Genomic DNA, 24,745 nt, shown 5'->3' with positions numbered 1-24,745 from the left:
CTTTTTGGCACAGTTCAAAGTTCAAAATAAATTGAGATTTTGATTTGAGAGAGACGTCGCAACGTCTCTCGTTTAAACGAAATCCATGAATTTACTGGAGGAAGGTGGTTAGAAGGACGAGGCGACGACGAAAGAGAGTGGGTTGGAGGGGTAAAATTGTCGTCGCTGTCATTTTTATAAACTTCTTCTAACCTTATTCCAATATAGGATACCGTGAGGCTATCATCAGTGGAGTTCTCTACTCCTGATGTTCTAGATAGGTTAGAGACGTCAGATACTCCAATTAGATCTAGATATTCCTTTAGGCATGGTAACCCATCCAATTCCTGGTAGGGCATCCAGGTTTTGTCACCAGTACTCCAACGAACCCTGAAAATCGATTGTTCTCTTGCTCCTGAATGTGTTTCGATTGCGTCGATCTTCCATTGCTCCTCTGCTTGTGGAGTTTCGGCAAGTTGTCCTTCCATCCTTCCAGGGAACCTACGGTCGTCATTGGGGACATGTATCCGGAGGAGAGACGCGTGAAACACGGGATGAACACCCCGCTGAAGGAAACTTGAAGGAAGGTCGATTCGGAACGAATGATTCCCGTAGTCCTTGAGGATTTTATACGGTCCAATATATTTGGGAATCAACTTACGAGCGAGTCCTTTTTCAAAGGTCAAGTTCTTCGTCGATACATACACCAAATCGTCCTCTTTGAACGGTTCATTACGCTGTCGGCGGTTTGCCTGCCGAATCTGCTTCACTCGGGACTCTAAAATGCTATCATGAGCCTGCATTAATGCTAATCGTCTTTGGCGAGCAAAAACCCGAACGGACGGATACTCATCTGAGATGTTGGAGCTCCAGATCATCGATCTGGGCATCTGACCAGAATTTAGAAAGAATGGAGCGTAACCAGTAGACTCCGAACGTGCACTGTTAATTGCAAATTCCACTGTCGGCAGCTTCGAAACCCAGTCTTTCTGATTCGGGGACACACATTGACGAAGCATTTGAGTAATCGTTCGATTAACGCGTTCTGTCGCTCCATCTGACTGAGGGTGGTAAGCGCTTGACATTCCTAACTTGGTGCCAATCAGCTCATGCAGTCTTTGCCAGAAGATGCTAGTGAACAACGAGTCCCAGTCACTGATGATCCTCCGAGGGAGTCTGTGTAGCTTATACACGTGTTCAAACATCAGTTCAGCGACTTGACGGGCAGTGTAGGTTGTTCGACACGGAACCAGGTGGACCATAGAAGTGAATAGATCGATAATCACCGCTATCGAGTCGAAACTACCGTCTTGATTCTTTGATTCAGGTAATGGACCAACAAAGTCCACTCCAATGGTGTCCCAAGGTCTTGACGGTATCCCCAGCGGGTTTAGGAGGCCAAATGGTTTCTGATTATCGGGTTTAGTCGTCTTACACACATGGCAAGACTCACAGTATGATCGCGTATCCGCCACCATGTCTTTCCACCATACGTGATCCCTAAGATAGTCCACGGTTTTGGATGCTCCAAGGTGGGCTAAAACAGAATGAGCTTCTGAAATCAAAATCTCTTGGGCACTTCTTTGATTCACCGTTATTCTAGGGATGCATAAGACTTTGTAAGAATCTGAGTGCCGTAGATAAATTAAACCGTCAGATAATTCAAAATTCTTGAAATGTTTCGGGTTTTCTAAGATCTTCTTGAAAAACAAGTCTTCTGAGTATCTGTTCTTGACAATCGTTGTGAAGTCGGTTCCTGTAGCATGAGTGACGAGGTTTAGAAGGGAAGAAGATATCACAAATCTGCAACTCACCTAGTTTCTTGATGTGATATGGAAGAGTGATAGAAGGAGATTAGCAGTGAAGCTTAGATGGAGAGCACAGAGATGTTGTATGAAGACAAAAGATGTTGTTAAGTCTGAGGCTCTAAGGCTCAGACTGTCTAGCTTATATACATGAATTCTATCTAGGACCCCAGATACTATACTAAGACCTCTAATACTCTATTTGAATAGTAGCACATGGTGTGCTTGGTAATTGTCTGATTGGAAGACCCCAGGTACATTCCAGAGAACAATAGTACTCTGGGTAACACTGGGTAACTATATGGTACACTGAGTAACACTGGGTAACACTGAGTAAATATATAGTACTCTGGATAGCTTAAGCATGCTTGGCAACAAGGATCAACATCTAGACATCTAGCCTGCCAAGGCTGTTGCTAGTGTGATCTAGATCTGACATAATTCCCCTAGATCTGATCTACAATCTGGAAGTGTCTAGAATGGTCTAGAACAAGTCCAATGGTCCACTCCATCTTTGGAATATCTAGTGATATGATAAGATAAACATATGGCACAGATAAGATAAATGTTAGATAGGGATAAGACAGTGAAATCTGTGACAGAAGATCCGTTCAATCTGTCGTTTGCGGTGATAGAGCTGCGTTTTCCGCTCGGAACTTCAGGTGTTCCGGTGGCAGTGCTAGACTCTTGCTCCCGGCTGTCATAACAATCGTCGCTGTTCTTCTCCTTTGACTGCCGTGCTGGGATCCGGATGACTAGCTTGGGGCTATTAGCGTTATCTTTAGCCTCTGGTAAGTGCTCTGTAGTTTCGACGGTGGTAGAAACTGAAGGGGTTGTAGCAGTCAAGCTGGCTATCCCGCCCTCCTGTTCGAGTCTTGGGCCCTTAACTCGGACACGATTCACCATTCGCCAAGCAAATTCAGCTGAAGTTTCCGGGCGACCTGAATCAGCATCAGATGCCGGGATACTCTTTGATTTGGGTTTTTGTTTTATTAATCTCGCACCTACGGCTTCATTTCCAACCACTAGCGGCATTGAAATAGCATGGGAAGTTAAGGTCTCATTGTCAATATCATCGAAGAAAGTGTATTCCGAACGTGAGCGGACTGTTCCAGGTGCGTCGTTTGCGTATATCCGTGATAAAGCGTCTGACAGAACATTTTCGGTACCCGGAACATACCGAATTTCAAAATCAAATTCACTCATTTTTTCTATCCAACGGGCTTGCCGGCCAGTCAAATTCTTTTGTTTCATTAGGTGTACCAGACCCTTGTGATCCGTTATCCAGGTGAACTTGATGCCCTGCAACAAGTCCCGATATCGCTGCATAGCTTCTACACCGGCCAACATCTCAAGCTCGTGCACGGCGTAGTTCTGCTGTGTGGCATTTAGCTTAGCTGAATAGAAGGCTGCAACATTTGACGATTTCCATTCGTCGCCTTGAGAAACAACACCTGCAATACTCGCAGAGCTAGCGTCAGTAATAAGCCAAATAGGTTTTCGATCAGGTGAGCAATCTATCGGTATCCGTCTGTGTTCCCGATGTTTCTCAACAATGTTTTTTATGTCGTCAAACGCTTGTTGTTCCGTAAACGTCCACTGAAAGGCCGTCGCCTTCGCGGTGAGCGAATGTAATATTCCCATTGGTGCCCGGATACAAGGTAGGTCATCAGCGAGGAAACCAACAGCTCCCAAAAATCCCGATACAAGGTCCTTCGAAGTCGGAATTTTCCATTTGGCTATGGAATCAACTTTGTCCAGGTCCATTCGGATTCCGTTGTCGTCGATTACCTGGCCTAGGAGCTTCAGTTCTTTGGCAAAGAAATTCAATTTCTTTTCATTCAGGTACAGTTTCTCCCGCCTCAATATATCGATGACCATCTTAACGTGTTTGATGTGCTCCTCAATAGTATTTGAATAGATCACAATATCATCGAGATAAACGTCCATACACACGCCTATTAGAGGCGTGAATATGTGATTCATTAAAGCTTGGTAAGTTGCTCCTGCGTTGCAATCTCCCTGTTGTATGACATGGCTGACCATAGTGCCATCAGGAGTCGATACGGCCGTACGTGGAACGTGTTCAGGTATCACTTGGATCTGTTCATATGCGTCCTTGCCGTCAATTATGCTTCGGAACCGGAAACTCACCGCACGGCGAGTAATTTCTTCTATGTTTGGAAGAGGTGATGCCACCTTTTTAGTATTCGCGTTACGTTCACGTAGGTCAACTACTATTCGAAGTAGGTCTTTTTGCTTCGCAGACTTGGGTATCAACATCATCGGCATAGTATTGCGTGCCGTCGTTATCTCCCATCTCCCAGAACCGGTGTAATCTTTCCGTTTTTGATCCCACTGCGAACGGAACGCTGCGGGACATCTTGACGGTCGCCATGAATATACTTTGTCTTCATCTATCAAAGGTATAGTATGGTTAATAGCCCGTAGCGGGGGAAATGGTGTCTCAGCTGCTGTTTTACATATGGGCTTCGCATATGCCCAGAGTTCTTCATGGGCCAATTCTAAGGTATGATCTTCTATCCTTACAGATTGTGCCTGTATTTCACTGACATTGTCCCCTTGGATAGGTTGAGTATCAGCGCTTCCAATCTCAATGGTCGAGGGGTTTAACCTGATCCGTACCTTATGTTGGAAGATCCAAGGTGTACCCAGTATTATATCATATCCGGCGATATTGGCAATGTCAAAGTAATGAGGGCTTTTTATTGATTGGTACTTGAATTCAACAGTAGTCCCGCAATGGATTTTCGAGCGAGAACTCTGGACCGCCATATGCAATGCCAAAGGCTTATCAAGGTAGCTCTTTTTAACCTGTAACTGATCTGCCAACTGTGTTGACATGAAGTCACCAAGCGATCCCGAGTCCACTAGGGCTCTCGCCGACTTTCCATTGATTTGTACCACTATCACGATAGGTCTAGGTACAACTCGAGCGACACCCTTAACTAACGAAGAAGTTTGTTGCAGTCCGGGGAACGTTTTCGGCTCAATATGCACGCTTGCTATGCTCACAAAATGGACCTGTCCATCTCGTTCTTCCCACTCAAGGTTGTTTTCATACCGTAAGTGAATGTAATTGTCTGAAAGTTCGACAACTCGGTCTAATTCCCGTTGAAAGTCATTTTCGGGTGCATCAAATAATCTTGATAGAAACTCGTATTTGACGGGTCCAGCGAGTCGACGTCGGAGTTCCGCTTCGGCTCTGTCTAACCGTTTTTGATACCAGGCAGGTAAATTAAAATTACCGTTAGCTAATAATTCCGCCGGTACGTTCACCTTGAATTCTCGGACGTTGTCCTCTATGACATATTGATCCGGCCTTTCAGGATTTTTGTACACAAAGTACCAGTGTTTTCTCGGGACTTTGGTTGTCGAGTCACTCGGGACCCACTTGATAAGTTTTATCTTTGCTGTTTTGGCCAGTACATCACCAATCCTAGGTAGATCCATATCCTCGAAGTCCAGAACATTTGACTGAGAAGTGCACAGTAAGGACCAGACTTCTCTGGGAACAAATTTCGGATCACGGAGGTCCTCGCCATCAAACTTCCAGTGCAAGTCTCGTCCATGGTCGATGACTTCGACTGATTCCATCACACCTTCACGAGGATTTGACCAGGCCGTAAAACGGCTATACTTTCCCCATTCACCCTCATCTCCAGGGAATGGTTGGCTCTGTTCTAAGCAAACTTCAAGTCTTCGCGCGTACATATCATCTTGGCGGCGGCTGATCCAAGCTCGAGTTTTTTCAAATCTCAAGTATTCCTTCCGTTCCTTAGCCGCCTGATATCGACGTTCTGAGTGGTCCATCGGAACACTGAGGATGGCTTCGCGCCACCATCCGATTAAATCAAAATTCGGGTCTTGAAGATACTCAGACTTCAATTTTTTCGAAAATCCTTCGACCAAGTCATGAATATGGTACTGGTCTTTCATTTTATCCTCATGTGACTGGTTAACAATGAATCTTCCATAGCTTGGTTCATCTGGGAGTTCTGGGTCAGGGAATCTTGGCGACCCATGGGTAAGAACTAATTTAATTCCTCTCCAAAGAGCATCTCCAACTGCCGAGCTGTCATAGTCCCGATATTCGCTATAATATTGGTAATCCAGGCCCTGTTCTTCTGCTCTCCGCTTGGCGTACCAAGCTGCTAGTCGAAATTTCGGATTATACAGCAGGTGAGCTGGCAGATTTATAGGTCCTTGCTCTGATTCAAAGTCACAAATTTCGAAGGTGTCATTGTCGATCTGGAAAACATCGATCCGATAGGATTCCGTGCAACCCCAACGTAGTTCATCTCCCGGGTAAGGCACGTAATGTTCAAGAATGAACTCGGCGTTTTCGGCGTGGAAATTGCCAATTATCCGCGGGCAAAACGACGGATCAATTTGTTCATTCACAAAGAAATCTGACCACGGAGAAGTAGGATACCCGTAGTTCTCCTTGGCTTCATCTGCCCAACAGAACCGTGGTTTTCCATTCGCTCGGTTTTCAAAGGCCTCCGAAATCTCAAACTTGCGACGGATATTTTCTATCGCGGGTTTTTGCTTGGACGGGGGTCTACATTCTTCAATATATTCCGAATAATCGAAAATCGCTTCTTCCGGATAATGGGTTAATACAACGTCATCATCACAGTCACCGTACATGTAGTCCCAGTTATCCGAGACTTCCGATTGAGCGCTGAACCATTCAAGGTCACTGTCCGAGTTGTCCGAATCGAGTTCCGCTTCCATCGAACCGGAATCAGATACAGTCCGTAGACTAGGCATCAATTCATGGTCACAACTGCTCTTAGACCACTCTGATTCCATATCGGATACGTCCTGGAGTCCGGGCATTGAATCGCAGTCAGTACTTTCATTTTCCTCAGCTATTGTCAACATGTTTATTGACATATGGTTTACAGTTTGAGTAGTTTGGAGAAGATCATCCTCCAGAGCGAACCTCATGCTGTTCATTTGGACACCCGGTGGACCCTTCTTTCCATTCCCTTTGAAGGTATTCTTCTCGGGACAGTTCCGGGTGAAATGCCCAACTTGGTGACAATTGAAACATTTATTGCTGGCTAAATGTTCGGCTTTCTCAGCTTCAGTGAGTTGCTTTTGCTGAGGAGAAGATGGTTTCCCTTTTCCTCCATTCCCGGGTTTGTTGTGATTGTTATTTCCCGAGTTAGAATTCGACGGACCCGCGCTTTTTCCGAAATCTTTTCTTCCCGGGGGCATACTTTTCCCTCGATTGTCCCAATTCTTTTTCCTCGGGAATTCGTCCGTTTTCCCGCTCCCATTCGTCGGATTGTTTGGTCGGTTATTACCATTGCGATTGCCACTACTCTGGCCCTTTCCACTATGTGTGCCTGAGCCAGGGGACCCATTATTATTATGTTTGCTTCTTGGCGTAGTTTCTAGTTCAGCCATTTCTATTAGCTCAGCTGCATTCACAATCTCATCCCACTTGTGGATTTCTTTATTCAGTTTTTCGCGGTGTAATTCCCGACGAATATGTGAGTTGAATCCGTCCCATAGTTTGATCACTTTCTCACGTTTGCTAGTAGCACCCACGAGACCATACAAACTGTCGAGTTCATACACGTATTCGGAGACGGTTCTATCATTTTGGAAGCACTTCCGTAGTTTTTCTCTCTGTAAGCTTCTGTAGTTCAATGGGAAACAATAATTGAAAAGTTCCCGGAAGAATTTTAGTAAGGTCCACTTAGAATGATTCCTCGCAACTTTGTGCAGAAAGAATTTCCGAGCTTTCCCAGTGAGAAAATGGGAAATTAAGATAACTTGTTCCTTTTTTGGAATTAGTCCTTCCTTAACATACTGAGTGCTTTCCATAATGAACATCTCATAAGTTTCTTGGTTTGAAGAACCATCATATGGTTTAGGGGGAATAGGTTTGATTAACCTAGTAGCCCGTCGCTTCTTTTCCTTTCTGTCACAGCTCTTTCTTCTCGATGTCCGCTTCTTTTTCCATTCAGCCCTTCGTTTACGACGCCGTTTGTCCCTGTGGTCCGATGAGTTCGAGTCACTTGGCGACGACGAATCAGATGGGTCAGTTGGTGGAGAACGGTTATCCCGAGAATCTGAAGATCCGGCAGTATGTGTGTCCGAGCTACTATTGGAGGACGTGGTCTCGGACTCCGATCCTGAAGAATCAGATGGTGATGAGTTATCATCATTTGAAGACCCTGAAGGAGGAGAATTGGATTCGCCACTGTCAGATGGTGATTCTTTTCTCTTTCTCCGGTCCCTCTTTTTCTTTGCTTCTTTGGATTTACTACGACCACGTTCTTGGTACGACTTATTAAACAACTTCCCTAACATGTTGCTCTCGGGGAGTTGGTTGGCTGGGACTGCAATGTCATCCTTGCGTTTCCGAACCGTCGGAGTACTTGATTTACCCCTGACTACGTTTTGTAGCTGCCGGTCGAAATATTCCGTTAACGGTTTGACTTGTTGACCGGTTTTTGACTTCTTAGATGAAGATTTCTTGTTTTTGTCTTTACGGCGAGATTTCCTAGGTTGCTCGTCGGACTCGTCATCCGCCTCATCGGATGTTTCGGATTCATGCTCACTTGGCACAACCTTGGTACCTTTTTCCTTGGGTATGTCCTTTCCTGTTTCCTTTTGAACAGGTACATTACCTGCCGAGTTGTCCTTCTCATTGGCAGATCTATTGGCCTTAACATAGGCTTCATATGCTGCCTTCTGGGCAGCCAAATCTATCTCTAGGTCACTGATATCGTCAGGGCTGTCATCCAATGAGACTTTCCCCTTTCGCTTTAGTTCTGCGGGAATTCTATCCGAAAAATATTCAGGTTTGGATTCGCTCGGCCTGTCATCATGGTTAGCTCGGTCTTGACCTACAGACTCTTGGCGCATGTGGATAGCCTTACGTTGTGCTGAAGTGAGTTGTTGCTCTGCCAGTTTCACCATGTGGACCTGTTCAGGGGAGAGATAATCCTGTGGGACCTCAAATCTCAACCCTGGATTGATTTTCTTATGGCGCAACTCCTCAAGACTGCGAGCTCTGCGAAGTATAATCCATCCCTCAAGGTCTGGAGTACTGTTAGACTTCTCAAGCCTGGGGACATTAATAGCAGAACCATTATTATCATTAGAAACCGTAATTCTACCATTCATGTCTATGGTAGAATCATTACTATTAACCAGAATAGTCTCGGTCTCGACAGAGCTGGAATCTCGGGCAGCTGCAGCCACTACCACGTCGTGGTAGGATGGCTTTCCCGCTAACCCGGACCGGCTTACGGCTTTCGCCTGCGTACCCTTGGGATCAGGGTGGTCGCTGTCGGAAGCATCAGAATTACGGGAAGACAATGGGAACTCACCTATATGAACCGATTTCTCGACGCTGTCAGCGGAGTCAGTCGGTCCTTGCTTGCGTGTACGAGAGCGAGTGGAGACCATTGTCGAAGTTGGAATTTTCAGAAGGTTGTCCTAGTCATGTCGGGGGGGCTTTGTTGATCAGACAAAGAGGTTCCAGGCGTCGAGTAGGACGAGAGTAAGAGTAAGAGAGTTAGAGAGTAAGAGTAGAGTGTCTTTGACTGTTAAAAATATTAAACCGGCGCTTGGGTAAGCTAGGTTTCACGCAGAGTCAAACCCTTGAAATAACAGGTATAAGACATGCAATTTCAAGAGTGCTACCCTCTAACAATCTAACTAATACTCTTTATATACTATAGGAACTTCTAGAACCCAAACAGAGACAAACGGTAACTGGCGGAATGGAGACTAGCTGGGATGTGGGCATCGTGCGCGTTACATGATTTCTCCGTGAACATGGTGATTCCGGGTGGAAGGTTTCAGTATCATGAGGCCGGTAATGGGGTCAGGGGTGCCAACTGGTGTTAACCATTCGATATATGCAAGTGGACGTAACATCTTGAGGCGGTAGACTGCAGGTAACTGGAAGAGAACTCGTACTCGTGCAGCTTGCAGACCTATCATGACCCGTCGAGGTTAATGGAAGAGAGCGGCGGCAAATTTAACCGTAACATACCTTCAAGTGTAGTCCCCTCCGTCTTACCATTCCATTCACTTGTACTAATCAGCGCAAAGTTGAGATAACCCATACTTGCCTTTACACGGCTGTGAGCTGGAGTTGGGGGCATTGCTCGAATAACATTCTTGAGTGCATCTGGCGACTGCGATGCCATCGAGATTTTGGGAAGGGTGATAGAGATTGAAGGAGTCGTGGGTTCGAGGAAGTACTTGAGAACCATGGGACTGAAGAAAAGAACGTAGAGCTTCAAGGAAGAACGGCGCCTGGTGCCCAAAAATTATTTTCGAGGCTGCGACATTTCGCAGAAGACCTGTATGCGTTGAAGCGATCCAATACCGTGTCGTAACGGTATTCGGTTTCGGTGTACTGGGGCTGTGTGGGTTTGTATCGTTGGTCACGACAGCGGGAGGAATCACTCCCGCTGTCACTGGCTCTCTCCTTCCATCCGACTTGAACATCCCCCGCTTCATCCAGTCCAAGAATAACGAGAATCTGTCAACTGCCTCCTGTCGCTGAAGCCAGCGTGTCATCTGTATGGTGTAATCCTTCTTGTTGGATGCTCGATAAGCGTTCTTCGCATAGTTGATGTGAAGGCGTTCCGGTGATTCAGTGTTGAAACCGTCAGCACTTCCGAAATGTCGTACGAGGGCAACGTAGTGCTGCATTGAATGGATTTTCGGGATGTTGAAGTGGGTGGATTGACGAGCGTTCAGTTCAAGGAAAATGTCCTTGTATTGGTGGAATGTAGTCAAAGCATTTTGGAGCGAGGTAAGTGTTTCCGTTGTATGCGATGTGAGGGATGAATAGAATATGAAGTCTATTGCAGCACGGACACAAACCAGGACACGGTCCTCAACTCCTCCTGCCAGCAAGCTGACAAACACCTTCTCCATTGCTTTGAATTCCGCCCCGGTCCACTGTGAAACGAACGAAATCCCATTTTTGAAGTGGCGAAGGTTTGGGTATGAAGGGAGAGACTTGAAACAATCATCAAGCTCCGCTTCTCCAATAACCTGGGTGCACCATTTGACGGCGTGGTCCTTGAACACTCCTTTATGTAGCTGGTGAAGGAGGTCGGGAGTAAACGCTTGAAAGACATTTGTGTAGGGGAGGTTGGCCCAGAAAGGTTCGTGGATTGGGCGTAGACCATCATTGATAAAATCCTGATTGTATATTTTTGCCTCATATTCCTTCAGCAGCCGGATTGATTCCCTAGGGTTGCGCAACTCCAAACTTGTAGGCTGGTGGTCGCCTCTCTGTTTCGGGTCAACTTTGCAGATTGGACAGTGGTTCTCCATGCAGCAAGCAACAAGACACTGTTCCGGATAGTCGGCTACATAGGCAGCGAGGATAGGGAATACCCATCGTGTAAGGCCATCCGCACATGTAATTTCTACCCCGTTTTGTCCAGCGTTAACTAGGGATGCTGTCAGATAGGACATACACCTGTGAAAGGTCCGATATTGGGCTACTGATCGTGTCTTGTCCAAAAAGCATTCATATTTTCCAACAGGGAGGTAGCCGATGAGAATTGTTGCATGAGAGTTGGCACAACGGCGAACATCTTTTGCAATATTCCCGATAGTCAAATAAACTGGCCATGCGCTCTTGTCCCCACGAAACTGAGAGAGTTTGGTTTTGTCAGACAAAAGAATGACAGGTGCAATCATTGCACCTGCAGGAAGAACCTTCTGGAAATTTGGTAAGTACATCACTCATTATATCTGATACACTCGTATCCTTACCTGTAATTCCCACCACCATTCCGCTGTCCACATTTCGCCGATACGCTCGTTTAGTTTTTGCGGGTCCACATACTGCTTCTCAGGAGCGTATCTGATCACATCGTGAAAGACGGGATTGCCTATAAGCTCTCTGACACATTCAACGGGGTCACGCATCCAAAGCTCAAGCTCTTCAGTGAGCTTTTCCCCATCCTCATTTACTCGATCGCCTTCGACAATGATTGGTTTACAGGTCCATTTGACTCCGCCGGGAAGGGCATCAACCTTGTCGAGGAGCTTATCCTTTGTTGAGTATTCGGGGTCAACACGAGTTTTGATCTGCAAGCCAATTACATTAGTATGTTCGTCGATATTTTTGGTTGCGGTAACTCACTATAGGTAATTTCAGGAAGGTTTCAATTGCATTGTGCCCTACATTTTGAACCAACCACTTGGCCAAATCCCACTCCTCTTCAGATGTGAATGCACCATAAACATCATCACTGCGAGAATTCTGTTCGTCGCGAATGTTCTCGAACGAAGTACAAGCCTTGTAGTAGGCTCTGCCAGCACCTTTCTCAGGCGGAAAATTCTCTGTCCAGATGCTTTCTTCGGTAACGTCTTCAATAGTGATACCGCACCGTGTTTGTTGTTCTTCATGAGGGTCCAATTCGTACTGTGGTGAAGGTGTGTTCTCGTTTTGCAGTAATGGTGATGATATGCCACCTGTCTGACTTGAACCTGTAACTTGAAATTCAACAGGTGGTTCTGGAAGTTCTGCTGCGTTACTGGAGTAGTGCGGATGATACAAGGTATTCAGGTGCTGGAGTTTTTTTGTACGGCAGGAAGCATGTCGCGACTGGTGTCGGTTCAAGCTTGATGTAGATGGCCAGGCCGACTCGCAGTAAGGGCAAAGAGGCATAACGAGGGAGTGATCAACCAACTGCCCTTTTGGAGATATACAGGGTGCCGCCTAGCCAGGACCGTTTCTCGGGCAACGCGTATTTCCCTCTTTTTCCCTTCTCTTTTTGTCTCCCCATCTACACTTCTTTTTTCACTGCGTATTTCCCTTTCCTTCTTTTTTTTTCCATGTTATGAACATGCTGCGCCCTCAATACGACTTTACTTCTGGTGCTCAGGACAACTCATCTGGACGTACGCAGCGAACAAAATCAGCATCCCATAAAGTTGATTATATGCGTAAGTTTTTAGATTCAGTCGTCAACTTGTTAAATCTCTGACAATTGTTGCAGGTCAGATTGAAAATGAACGTCGTGCTGAGAAGGCAAGGCAAGAAGCCAGAAAGAAAGCCAGGAAGCCTCGCAAGCCCAAAGTCTCAAAGACAACTAGCGCAAGCTCATGCTCCTTACAAGCAACCTTAGGCACACGAGGAACATGTTTCTCTTCATTGTCACAACAACCGTCTTTTGTTCAAGTCGCTCAAAACATACCAGTACCATCAGCAATGGATGGCAACAGTCACCGCACATTTGACGCCCAGACATCCACTTTATCTTCTAGTGTTCAGAGGGAACCCCTCGAGAATGCCAGGTCATCCGCAAATTCGGTGTGCCCACTTTCACTTTCGAACTCGAACCGTTACTAACCAATCACCCTCGTCAGAATACTGAGTTCCACGGCTCCCACTGGAGTACCTTGACTACAGGGGTGTCAACACCAGTGTCGAATACTTTGACTCATACGTGTCTATCAGACACAACCTTGGCGTGGCCCTATCAGCATGACGAACAGCTGATGGCAGCGCTCGCAGACTTACCACCAGGCTCGATATCTCAGGAGGAAGCAAGCCGTAAGTCTAACTTAATCTCATGGCTCCTCGCAACTTCTGCCAATGACTACTCACACCTTCATTCTCCTCAGAGATGGGACTGGAAGAATTCGTGGAAATTCTGCGAGACTATAATGACCAAGCAGGCGAAGAACATGAAGCCTATTCACCTTGCAGTGGGAGTCTGGATAGCCGATTGGTACAGTGCGTGTGCGACCTTTTTCACTATGGCAAGAACTTATACTAATATGTTAGATTTACCCCAACGGAGCATATGCCTCCAACCACTTCTATCCAGCCAAACACGAGTTTGAGGACTTGCTTTGAGTTTCCGGCGACTCCCGCTGTTCAGCCAACTCTCCCTACAAGATTTGCCCCCTCTCGGACATCATCACCTGTAGCGACATCAGCCAACAATGTTCCTCTGATTGAGACTAGTGACTCTGGCTCAAACTTAGGCTCCAACTCTGATGACAGCGATACAGATCAAGACTCCAACTTGAAAGCAAATCAGAAACGAGCTCGACGTGGATTTAACGGCATTCAGCAGTCAGGTTTAAGAAAGCAACTATGTTTTCTTGCAATCAGATTGTTCTGTGCTCATTTGGCTGCCGAGAACCTGTTTCCCGATCAAGCAGTAACGGAAATGGGCGATCTACGTGATTCTCTGGCGATCAAAAGTTGGACCGAGGCCATAGCTTTAATGAAGGAGAGGGTTAAGATAGACTGCAGTTACATGGGTGGGCTGACGACAAGAGGTGTTCAATCCAAAAATTTTACATATGAGGTTCCTACATAGACATAAGGACCCCTGGACCCCCTCCCCCCCCTGCACCTTCCTAATATGGAAATTTTTGATTACCAAATGCCCGGCAAGACCAATTTCCCACGTTATATTCTGATATTTGATGTGTCATTCTCACTTTCCCCTCTGCTTTGCTGCCTCTTTGTGACATCTATCATTACAAAAATACTTTTCTATGGGCTTGCCAGCTAGACCACAGAGGCACAGGTGATACTATAAAGAGCAGATAAGGTAGACAGCCTTCAAAAGTATTAATAACCCACATATGATGGAGATAGTACCTTTTTTTTGCCTTTGCTATATGCATGCATGAAGAAAAAAAAAGATTGTTTGTTTCAGTCTGATCAATAAGACTTGATGCAGAAATTTGAGCAAATTTTGATAGCTAAGTATGGAAATTTTTACTGCCACAACTGGGGAAAAGTGCATTTCCTTTTAAAAACAATAATTTGGATCCACACACACTAATTTGAGACAGTATCATGTCATTTTGGGGGTGCATGCACCTTTCAAACATAAGGTCCTCCAGGCCCCCCCCCTCCCCCTACCCCATGTCTCAGAATTTGCTGGTGAACACCTCTTGGCTGACGATCGAGGAGCTCAAGCTGGTAAAGGCTTATTCGTTCACTTGTTTCTGTCAGATACTGAATGATAACAGATTAAGGGGCGCGACTCTTGGTTCCAAGGAGCTGCAAAGACAGCTGCCCGTAGCGCCATTCTCACCTCTCGTTCTTTCAATTTCTGGCACATCACAATTCCGGATGACGTGTCTACCAACTACAACAGGGAACGTGTCGAATATTTGAAGTATCAAGACCGTTTCATCTTTCAGGTGACTCGGAGTGATTTTTATTTGTTCAAGTTTCAATATTAAACACTACTACTACTCCACAGGAACCCAATTGTTCGGAGAAGGAAGGCATGATTTACCGTAACTCTGCTCTCCTCAACATCATCATCGCTACACTCTACAGCAGCAAGAAAGAGTCAATAGGAATGCATGGAGACACCATACTCGGCGACATCATGCCTGTTGTGAGAATAAGAAGTTATATGTATATTTTGTATAGGCTTTACATCTGGTTTATATACTGGTAGCTCATGTATCTAGAATATTCTTGTATATACTGTGTTCTGGAGGATGAGTAAGTGGCTGAGTAAGAGAGGAATAAAAGGAATGTTAAGGAAGGAATGAATTTCAAATATGAGTCAGTCTATGTCTGTATACTAGTGTCCACTTGGATCCACAACACTCCCCCTCAAGCTCGACACATTCCGAGTCTATTGACGAAATGTTCGTGCTTGTTCCGATCAAGTCCCTTCGTAAATATATCTGCATTGTTATCTTCAGATGCGCAGTAACTAACTGTTACCTTGTTAGAGGTAATATTCTCGCGAATAAAATGATGGCGGATGTCAATGTGCTTTGAACGGGCGTGAAAACCGGAATTTTGGGCAAAGGAAATAGTGCCGTGGTTGTCAACGGAAATATGAATAGGGGACTGAGGTGATAAATTGAGTTCCGTAAATATGGTTTGCAGCCACAATGCTTCTCGGGTGGGGGCGGCGAGCGCCATATATTCCGCTTCCATGCTTGAAAGGGCAACGGTTGGCTGCTTTTTCGAGTTCCAAGTTACGGCTCCCCCTGCATACATAGAAACATAGCCTGAAATGGATTTCCGGTCATCCGGGCTGTTACCCCAATCAGCATCCGAGAATAGGGTAATATCGCCTGATTTGGATTTCGAGTACCGGATACCAAATTCAATCGTGCCACGAAGATAGCGTAGGACTCGCTTGGCGGCTGTAAAATGACTTGGGCCGGGGTTCATGGAAAATTGAGATAAAGTTTGAACGGCATAGGATATGTCGGGGCGAGTAGTGATAGTGGCAAACATGAGGGATCCGACAATGGCTTGGTATATTGATTTGATGTCCGGGTAGGACTCGCCGTCGGATAATTTGGATAGTTTAGTATGAGTATCGATTGGGGAATGGACAGGTGTGCATGAGGACATATTAAATTTTTCGAGAATCCGGGTGATATATTGGGTTTGCGTAAGGGTGATGGACTCCGGATTTTCGTGGATTTCCATTCCTAAGAGCTGTCGAAGTTCACCAAGCTTGTTGATGGAAAATTCTTTCCCTAATTCGGCTTCGGCAGTCTCCATCAATTCATCAGTGGACGCAAGAATAGTCATGTCATCAACATGTACAGCAATGATAATAATTCCGTGATTTGATTGCCGGAAATATACACATTGGTCTGATAATAAGCGAGTGTACCCGAGTTTGTGGAAAGAGGAGTTGAGGGTAAGGTTCCATACCCTGCCGGACTGTTTCAAACCATATAGTGATTTATGTAGTTTGCAGACGCGTGTTGTTCCATCTTCGTAACACTCAGGTTGTTGCATGTAAAGGTCTTCATCAAGTTTTCCATTTAAGTAAGCTCCAATGACATCAACAACATGGGCTTTGAGATTATACTGTGCGGCGAGTGCAATAAGAAGTCGGATGGTCTCGATCCTGACTACTGGCGCAAAGGTTTCGTCAAAATCGATTCCAGGGATCTGGGAAAACCCTTTTGCGATGAGTCGGGCTTTGTACCGAATAATTTTTCCGGTGTCATCACGCTTGAGTCGAAAGACCCATTTGTTCGAGATCGGAGTTCATTCCGGCGGGCATGATGTAAGTGTGTATGTACCTAAGTCTTTTAGTTGTGCAATTTCCGCATCCATCGCATCCTTCCATTTGGACCAATCGGGACGATTTTGGGCTTCGGCAACAGTAAGTGGTTCATTTGCTGTTGTATCAGGTACGGCCGCAAATGCAAATGTTGCCGTGTCTGGTCCTGCCATCGGATCTGTCGGTACTCTTGTTTTCCAAGCGTCTGGCTTTTTCGGCGATCTCGAATCTGGATTATTTAAGAGCCGATAATTAACCGGGATGGATTTAGAAGTACGAGGAGGTAAAGTCCGAGTAGTCTGAGGTGCAGGTGGAGGTTTGGACATGTTTGGAGTGGTTTGGTTTAATTGTTGGGTTGTACTGGGAGATTCAGGTGGGTTGTTGGCAACTATGGGTAAGTTCTTGGATGTGTCAGTTGTCGGGGACTCGGATTCAATTGTTTCGGAAGGTTTCTGCTCCCCCTCGAGTGCCGACAACTTTTCGGGAATTTCGGAAAATTCAATTTCATTGGTGTGGGAAAAAATAATATTTCGGGAAGTTTGGATCTTTCGGCTTTCGGGATTGTAATATCGCCATGCGCGGGACTCATCCGAGAGGCCGGTGAAATAAAATGGGCGAGATTTGGCAGTAAGTTTCTGATTTTTACCATCCTGCCGCAATACCCAGCATTTGGTGCCGAATTTGTACAATGTACTGACATCAGGCTTCTTTCCCGAGAAAGCCTCATTCAGTGTGATGTCACGGTCAAGTGCTCGTGACAGTGACCGATTTTTTAGGTAAATGGCATAGGCGATCGCTTCGGGCCAGAGAAAAAGGGGTAAGTCATGTTCGGCAAGCATGGCACGGGCGTGTTCAACTAGAGTACGGTTGAGTCGTTCGGCAACTCCGTTCTGTTGAGGTGAGTATGGTGCCGTTATTTCACAGCGTATCCCTTTCTTTGCCAATGATTTTTTGACATCAGTAGACACATATTCCCCACCGTTGTCAAAACGGAAGCATTTAACTTTTCGGCCAGTCTGTGTAAAAATGTAAGCTTCGTATTGATTAATCTTTTCTTCCGCTTCTGATTTCTCCTTCATAAAATAGGTGATGGTGCGGCGTGTGGCACCATCAGTGAACGTAATGAAATAACGTTCCCTATGGATACCATTTGTTCGGGCCGGTCCCCAAACATCGGTAAATGTCATTTCGCCAATTTCGGTGTATTTGGATTCAGATTCGTTCGGAAAAGGAAAAATGTGTTGTTTGGCGCATATACATGCCTTGCATTCGAACATAAGTGTACTATTTGTGTCAACATTCATGCCAGTAACCATGCCTTTGTCCTTTAGAAGCTTTACGGACTTTGGCGACATGTGACCAAATGTACAGTGCCATTCTTTCCATGAACGGGCAGTGGGATTGGCCGGGAAGGCTAGTGTGGGGGTTTCCGGGGATGTACTAGGTGAGGTAATATTTTTTGCAGCAAAACGAAAAGTGCTGTGAGTGACCGTTACAACGTAGAGATTTCTGATACGCTTTGCACGGATAACTTCACGTGGCGAAGTGCTGGGGGAAAATACGGACATATATTCATTTGCACATTTCACAGTGAATCCAGCATTTGTCATGCGCCCAAGTAAGATAAGGTTGAAGGGTGAGTCGGGGACATGTAGGGATCCCCGAAGGGTGACATTGTAGGCACGAGTGCCGTTGTGGGCAGCAATGAGAGCATCACCCCTTGCAATGGCGGGTGATTGTCCAAATCCGGTAACGGTATTTCCCGGGGTCTTGGTATAGGTGGAAAAATAAATTTTATTACGGATTATGTGACTAGTAGTGCCAGAATCTACCAGCCATGTATCAGGAGGGAGTTTGTAACTGGATTCCTGAGCCATGAATGCATACTCAGGCTCAGATTGAGCAGATTGTTCCTCCTGAGTAACATGTGACCGATTATTTCGAGGCCGGAACTGTTTCGACCGTTCGAAATTCTGTTTCTTCTGTTCAGGGGTGTAAGTTTTGCCAGTGGCTGTGTCCCGGCATTCGTCTTTGACATGCTCAAGGCGACCACAGCCATAACATGCGACATTCAGCGATTTCCGACGTTGATGCCCCTTTTGGACCTTGCCCGCCGCTAGTGCGACGTCGTCCGAACTGGGTTTAGCGTCCTTTCGGCGGGACTGTTCGAGTATTCTGGCAATGAGTTTGGTGGAGTCAGAGAGGGAGGTGGTATCAACTCCCTGGATAAATGGATTCCAGGATTCTGGGAGGGATGTGAGCAGAGTAATAGAAAATTCATCATCAGAAATTTTTGAATTGAGGCTGGCAAGTTGTTGTCGGTACCGGGTCATAGTCTGGATATGTTCCTCAATGTCTTCGCCTTCTTGGCACTGGGCACGGAATAGTTTTCGACGTGCTAGTATGATGCCGATTGCCCCTTTTGGCTGATACATGTCGGATAAAGTAGTCCATGCGGCGGATGATGTTGCCGCATCAGAAATATATACTAAAGGTTCGTCGCTAACCCTGAGACGGATAGCAGAAAGGGCCTGTCTGTCTTTCTTGCTCCATGCCAAAAGTTCGGTGTTACTGTCCAGTTGGTTAGGTCTAACGTTTAGGCCGAGTACATAGTCTTCGAGGCCCATGTCCGTGAGAATATCGAGCATCTTTATTTTCCAGGTGGAGTAATTCTCGACACCGGAAAGATGTTGGATGCGATAGGCACTGGTGACAGCAGTAGATGAGGATTCAGTAGACATGGTGAGCAGAGGTAGAGTAGGAGTATGAACTGTCTGAGAATTTAGTTAGGGCCGGGGCCCATAACCTGTTGTGAGAATAAGAAGTTATATGTATATTTTGTATAGGCTTTACATCTGGTTTATATACTGGTAGCTCATGTATCTAGAATATTCTTGTATATACTGTGTTCTGGAGGATGAGTAAGTGGCTGAGTAAGAGAGGAATAAAAGGAATGTTAAGGAAGGAATGAATTTCAAATATGAGTCAGTCTATGTCTGTATACTAGTGTCCACTTGGATCCACAACAATGCCCTTGCCTGCAATCGCGATGGCTGCAACTGTAGTAAGTAGATTTCCACTCTATCCGCCATCTATCCGAGTCAACGGTTGCTGACTGACTATCTTCATTTTTAAGCTCGAGAACGCAATTGACGAGTTTGGTCAAGGTGCTCAGAAGACAGTACCATTCACAAGCACAAGTTATCACGCAGTCTACGAGCATCATCTCACACAGCTCAGGCAGTGGCAAAATGAAGACACCCGGAAGAATGTGAGCGGGCTGTATACTGTGCAGAAGAATTTGATGTCAACAGCCAGGTGCCACTTGCCTTCTCGCCATCGTAACTTTGGATAATTAACGTCTCTGCAGGTCCCTCTTACAAAGTCAAGTGTCAAGTCCCTCCGAACAAAGAAATTTTGTTACCATTCCAGCGGATAGGTTCTCCTAATCCCTTGTGCAAGTCTCACTACTCTCACCGTACTAGTAGATTCTTATTCATCATAGTAATGTTTGATTGTTCTCGTTTATAGTAGTACATCCGAGCCGCATGTAGTTTACTCCTCGGTACCATAATGTTAACCCCTGCCAATAATTCCGTGATGCAAAGAGCGGTGAATCGGCGGTAAATAATCCTAACCATGTACAATATTGACCCCGGTCTGGTCTCTATGCAACTGTGCATGATTCAACTGCCGAGATAGGACATAACCCCTTGAGCATGAAGTATATAGTGCATGATAGTGCTACATAGAGTTCTGCCAAATATGGTAGTTACTATGTAGAGGGTATCAAGCTATATGTACTATATGACTATTTATACTATCGAGGACTATGTAGTCTGGGAGCAGTTTCCAGATGTAACCATGCAAGGACCGCATTGAAGGTGAGCACCCATCATCACAATGATACCTGCTGCTCACACTGGATAGACAACGATCGAGTATCACATTGAATGCCATCGCCAGCCGAGGAGATCAGAGGTGAGTTCGATCCCTCCTCTATAGTAGGCAGCGGGGTACCAAATCACAATCATTAATGACATTTACCCTTCTGTTCCTCTTCTCGACAGACGAGAGGTCTCGGATGGCAGTGGTGACTCAGCATGACTGCGTGTGCTCAGGAAGTCCTTACGAGTCGCATTTCGGATATGGATATGAAGCATCACAAAGCCTAACAATTCTCGGTCTGAAGGGGCAGAAATTGGAAGGGAGATAATTGGAGGTTTGAAGAGGCTGTGGAACGATGGGCCCTTCTCAGGAGGTGGCAAAGGGGTTACAGTAACTTACGGATAATGCATTTTAAGGAACTTCTCAACGTACTTGATGTTTCATTCATTTAGAGTGGCCCAGTGTGACAACATCCAAAGTAAACCGTAATCAAACCCCCGGACTAGTTGGACTTTAACACGACGGGCGCTGAGAACTCCCCGGCAAACGAAATCGTCGGCATGATCCTTTGATCATATGGAAAACCAGTCAACAGAGATAAGTTGAAGAGTTAGAACTGGAATACAAGCGACAACGTTCATCGAGAAAAAGTCGGGGATACGGGAGAATCCTCATTAATTCAAATCCATTTATAGGTAAATGACAACAGAAAAGCAAAGGAATCATTCATCAAGTGGCATTAAGGACAGGAGATTGTTTCTGACAGTTTCAACTTCGTTGGCGCAATCAGGAGGGAAGTTCTAAAAATCCCTGAATACAATGAAAGACTGATATAGATGGAAGCCATACCTCAAGCCATGATAGCAGCTTGCTTCGCGACTCCTCTGCTGGGTAACTTGGACTTTTTATCCTTTGGCGATAATAGACGCCTCGTTCCAATCTCTTAGCAATGTCCAGAAGCGTCTGAAAATGGGGAAGGATTTCGGGTAGGGGAAGACATCGTGTCAGTAGAGTTGGACACCACACCAGTAGGCTGTCAGTGAGATCACAGTACTCGTTGAGGGTGAAATGTTGTGATTTGTATGCCTCCAAACCAGCTACAAATGCTTTGAAAATCCGAGCGCAACCAGCTGAGATATTGATGTGATACAGGTCTGTTTTACCAGGAATCGGGGTTGAAACATAGTTAGAATCAAATGCGGGCCCCGAGCACCCACAAAACTCGGCTGAGAGTTCGGCCTTGACCAATGCACGGAAAGTATTGGACTGGTGGTCCACAAAATCTCTCATTATCAATGAGGTGCATACCCGATCGGACCCGTACCATTTGATGATGGAAAGGATGATCATGGTGATGACATTATGGTGGCGTCCGGAATCCTGTCTTGTACTTCGAATGTGGAATCCTCTTTGGACATTTCTGAAACGATCAATAAGATCAGTGTTGTTGGTCTGAGAGCAGGTTAACCTTGGTATAGACTTGACAGGATGCAAACTTACTTTAGATTCTAGCCAGCTTGAAATAGTTTCAAAGTCACGGAACAGGCTATCCAAACCACAGTTGAGAGACTTTGCGAAGACGGCACTCAAATCCATACAGTGAAGTCCAAACATCAATTCCTCTGTAGGATTGTTGATGACAATGCAGATATGAGCCCAGTATTTGAGCAAAATCTCATCTTGAGGGCCCTCATCCTTAGTAAGTTGGAGAAGACAGAGCCATTTCTGTGCAAGAAAGTTGCTCTGAGAGCCTTTGTCAATGAAAGATCTCTTTGACCGTTCTCGGTCAAGGAGGAAATACAGGAAGGGCTGATGCCTGATGGAAATGTAACTCGAACCTTCAATCATTGGGCGCATTGACTGCAGTGCCTGATCTAAAGCATCCCTGTGAACTCCAAGCAATTGTTGGATGAAATCGGGAAAGCGTGGATATGGAAGCAGTAGAATCGCCGCAAGTATGTGAAGAAGCATGTCGTGACCCACTGCCTCCGCCGAGATGAACAAAGCCACATGGTAGAAAGCATCCACCTCTGACACCAGCACACTACTCATATCATCACCAAGGAGCTCATTCCAGCGGTTTACCAACATCACTAAAGAACCAGGTAAATCCTTGTGTCTTAGCAGTTCTGGATCTTTTCTCAACTGTTCAGTCAGAACCCTAGTCCACCGACAGGCCAGAAAGTCCTTCCACATCGACTTGTCGATAAAAAACTCCCTCGGCCGTGCCTGATCAAGGAGGAAATCAGTGAAGGATTTGTGGTAAATCTTGATGTCATCGTCCCGATCACGGACATCGAGTACCGAGTGCATCGCACGTAACGTCTGGGAAACCGTGCCATAAGACAGTCCGAGAACGAGTTCGATGAGCCCCGGAGATGTTTTCCCAATTACGACGACCATTGCGAGAATGGGGGGTAGACGCTTATCGCGGTCAGGGTTGGCACGCAATATCGTGAGATAGAGTTTGTCGAGATCATCTAGGGGTGACTCTCTCGAGGAATCAGAAGACTGGTTGGATATGGTATCGACGATGATGCGAAGCTGGTCAGTTGGAAGTGAGTAGTCCGCCTTGATAAACATGGTGGTAGTCTTTGCAAAAATGAATTGACCATCAGATTTATCAACCAGCAACTCAAAATGATAGGGAGACGGCCACGGGTCTGAGAATTCAACATGTGAATATTTGGGGTCTCGGCGGATCTCCAGGAACTGCTGATTGAGGTAAAGTTCGATGTCGTACCGGGGGTGGAACGAATCATCCAGTTTGATATGTTTGGTCAATCCACTGAACCGAATAAATTCTTCTCGGATCCAGGATTCAGGACGGCTGCAGATGAGGAATCGCAAAGGGTATTGGAGTGTTTGTTGATATGTGGAAAATATGATGGAAAGGACGCGGCACTGTGTAGCAGCGTCACTACATTCATCGAGGCTATCAATGATAACCAGGTCAGGCATCCTTTGATCAGACTCGGAAGGGGGAGGATGATTCAGGTTTTGTAGAATCAATTTCTTGTATTGATCTTCCAACTTAACCTTGAGAATCCGGGGGTCTGCGGAAATCCTCTGGTCAACAAGTGGTTTTAAATGCGGTCTCGTAACTACAAGACCGTGTGCGATAGATAGAATGAGGGAGGAGGCGTTGTTTCGCTTGGGGTCTGATCTGAAAAAGAAGAACGAGGCCACGAGACCATCCTCCTCGCATTCTTCAGCGACAGTCAATGCAATGGCCGACTTCCCTACACCCGCAGCGCCAGAAAGCCAACAAACCGGCATACTCCTGGACCTGGAAACTTTCCATTGTCGAATCAGTTCGAGAACTGCTTCACGAGTTCCAGGGAGACAACCGTCCCGGTCAACCTGTTGTTCCGAATTATGAGATGCACCGACGTCTTTAATCGCTTCCCAAAGCACTGCAAAAGAGAGGATGGGTTCCTGTTTTCATATTGAGAGAAATGGTCACTCACGATTGGCAAAATAGTAGTTATGATTTTTAATTTGGTCGCCGCCAACGCTATTGAACTCCCCCCCTTGTATCGTAATATCGCGAGCTCCATTGAAAAATTGTTGAGTAGGTAGAGGACGAGGGGGTTCTACAGAACTCGGACGGCCCAGAGGTTCTAGACGAGTTGGCCACAGGAGACTGAGTACGAATCCCAACATGGTGGATGGAGTTAAAGCTGCGACGAACACGTTTCTGGTGCGTTTGACAAAAAACAGCTATTGCGTGATGGCCGCACGACGGAGCATTCCATTTCCTGATTTTGATTTATCACTTATTCGGATTGATAATGTGACTGTGCGAAGTTACCATCAGTTGACGGGCAGCATGAATTGAATCTCGAGCACGGGGTTGGTGAGAAAGAGACCAGGACTGAATATACAGCTCATATTTTGCATCATTCTCCATAAACCCTGTCATTGCCCGATAATAACCCCACCCAAACCAACAACCTCAGCCTCTGAAGCGGTGTAGTCGAATAGCGCCTGATCTGTGGAGATCACGATTGAGAT

At 45.8% G+C, this 24,745-nt stretch overlaps 3 protein-coding genes across 3 annotated transcripts; 1 reads left to right on the top strand and 2 right to left on the bottom strand.

The window, feature by feature from the left end:
- Positions 1 to 9,593: 9,593 nt before the first annotated feature.
- Positions 9,594 to 12,483, bottom strand: E1B28_002977 (uncharacterized protein; the record flags this gene model as incomplete). Its single annotated transcript, XM_043159933.1, has 5 exons — positions 9,594 to 9,775; positions 9,835 to 10,100; positions 10,174 to 11,528; positions 11,583 to 11,900; positions 11,956 to 12,483. 5 exons carry the CDS (start codon positions 12,481 to 12,483, stop codon positions 9,594 to 9,596), a joined length of 2,649 nt encoding a protein of 882 aa, XP_043001887.1.
- A 172-nt stretch (positions 12,484 to 12,655) lies between these two features.
- Positions 12,656 to 14,149, top strand: E1B28_002976 (uncharacterized protein; the record flags this gene model as incomplete). Its single annotated transcript, XM_043159932.1, has 5 exons — positions 12,656 to 12,761; positions 12,815 to 13,128; positions 13,185 to 13,371; positions 13,443 to 13,554; positions 13,606 to 14,149. The coding sequence occupies 5 exons, from the start codon at positions 12,656 to 12,658 to the stop codon at positions 14,147 to 14,149; spliced, it is 1,263 nt and encodes a 420-aa protein (XP_043001886.1).
- A 7,301-nt stretch (positions 14,150 to 21,450) lies between these two features.
- On the bottom strand, positions 21,451 to 24,394 carry E1B28_002975 (uncharacterized protein; the record flags this gene model as incomplete). Its single annotated transcript, XM_043159931.1, has 5 exons — positions 21,451 to 21,528; positions 21,578 to 21,691; positions 21,755 to 22,180; positions 22,229 to 24,144; positions 24,199 to 24,394. 5 exons carry the CDS (start codon positions 24,392 to 24,394, stop codon positions 21,451 to 21,453), a joined length of 2,730 nt encoding a protein of 909 aa, XP_043001885.1.
- Positions 24,395 to 24,745: the final 351 nt, after the last annotated feature.

The sequence above is a fragment of the Marasmius oreades genome, chromosome 11, assembly GCF_018924745.1.
Source record: "Marasmius oreades isolate 03SP1 chromosome 11, whole genome shotgun sequence".
NCBI classification, from domain to species: Eukaryota; Fungi; Basidiomycota; class Agaricomycetes; order Agaricales; family Marasmiaceae; genus Marasmius; species Marasmius oreades.
The sequence above is the reverse complement of the archived record's forward strand: the minus strand, read 5'-3'. Positions and strand labels throughout refer to the sequence as shown.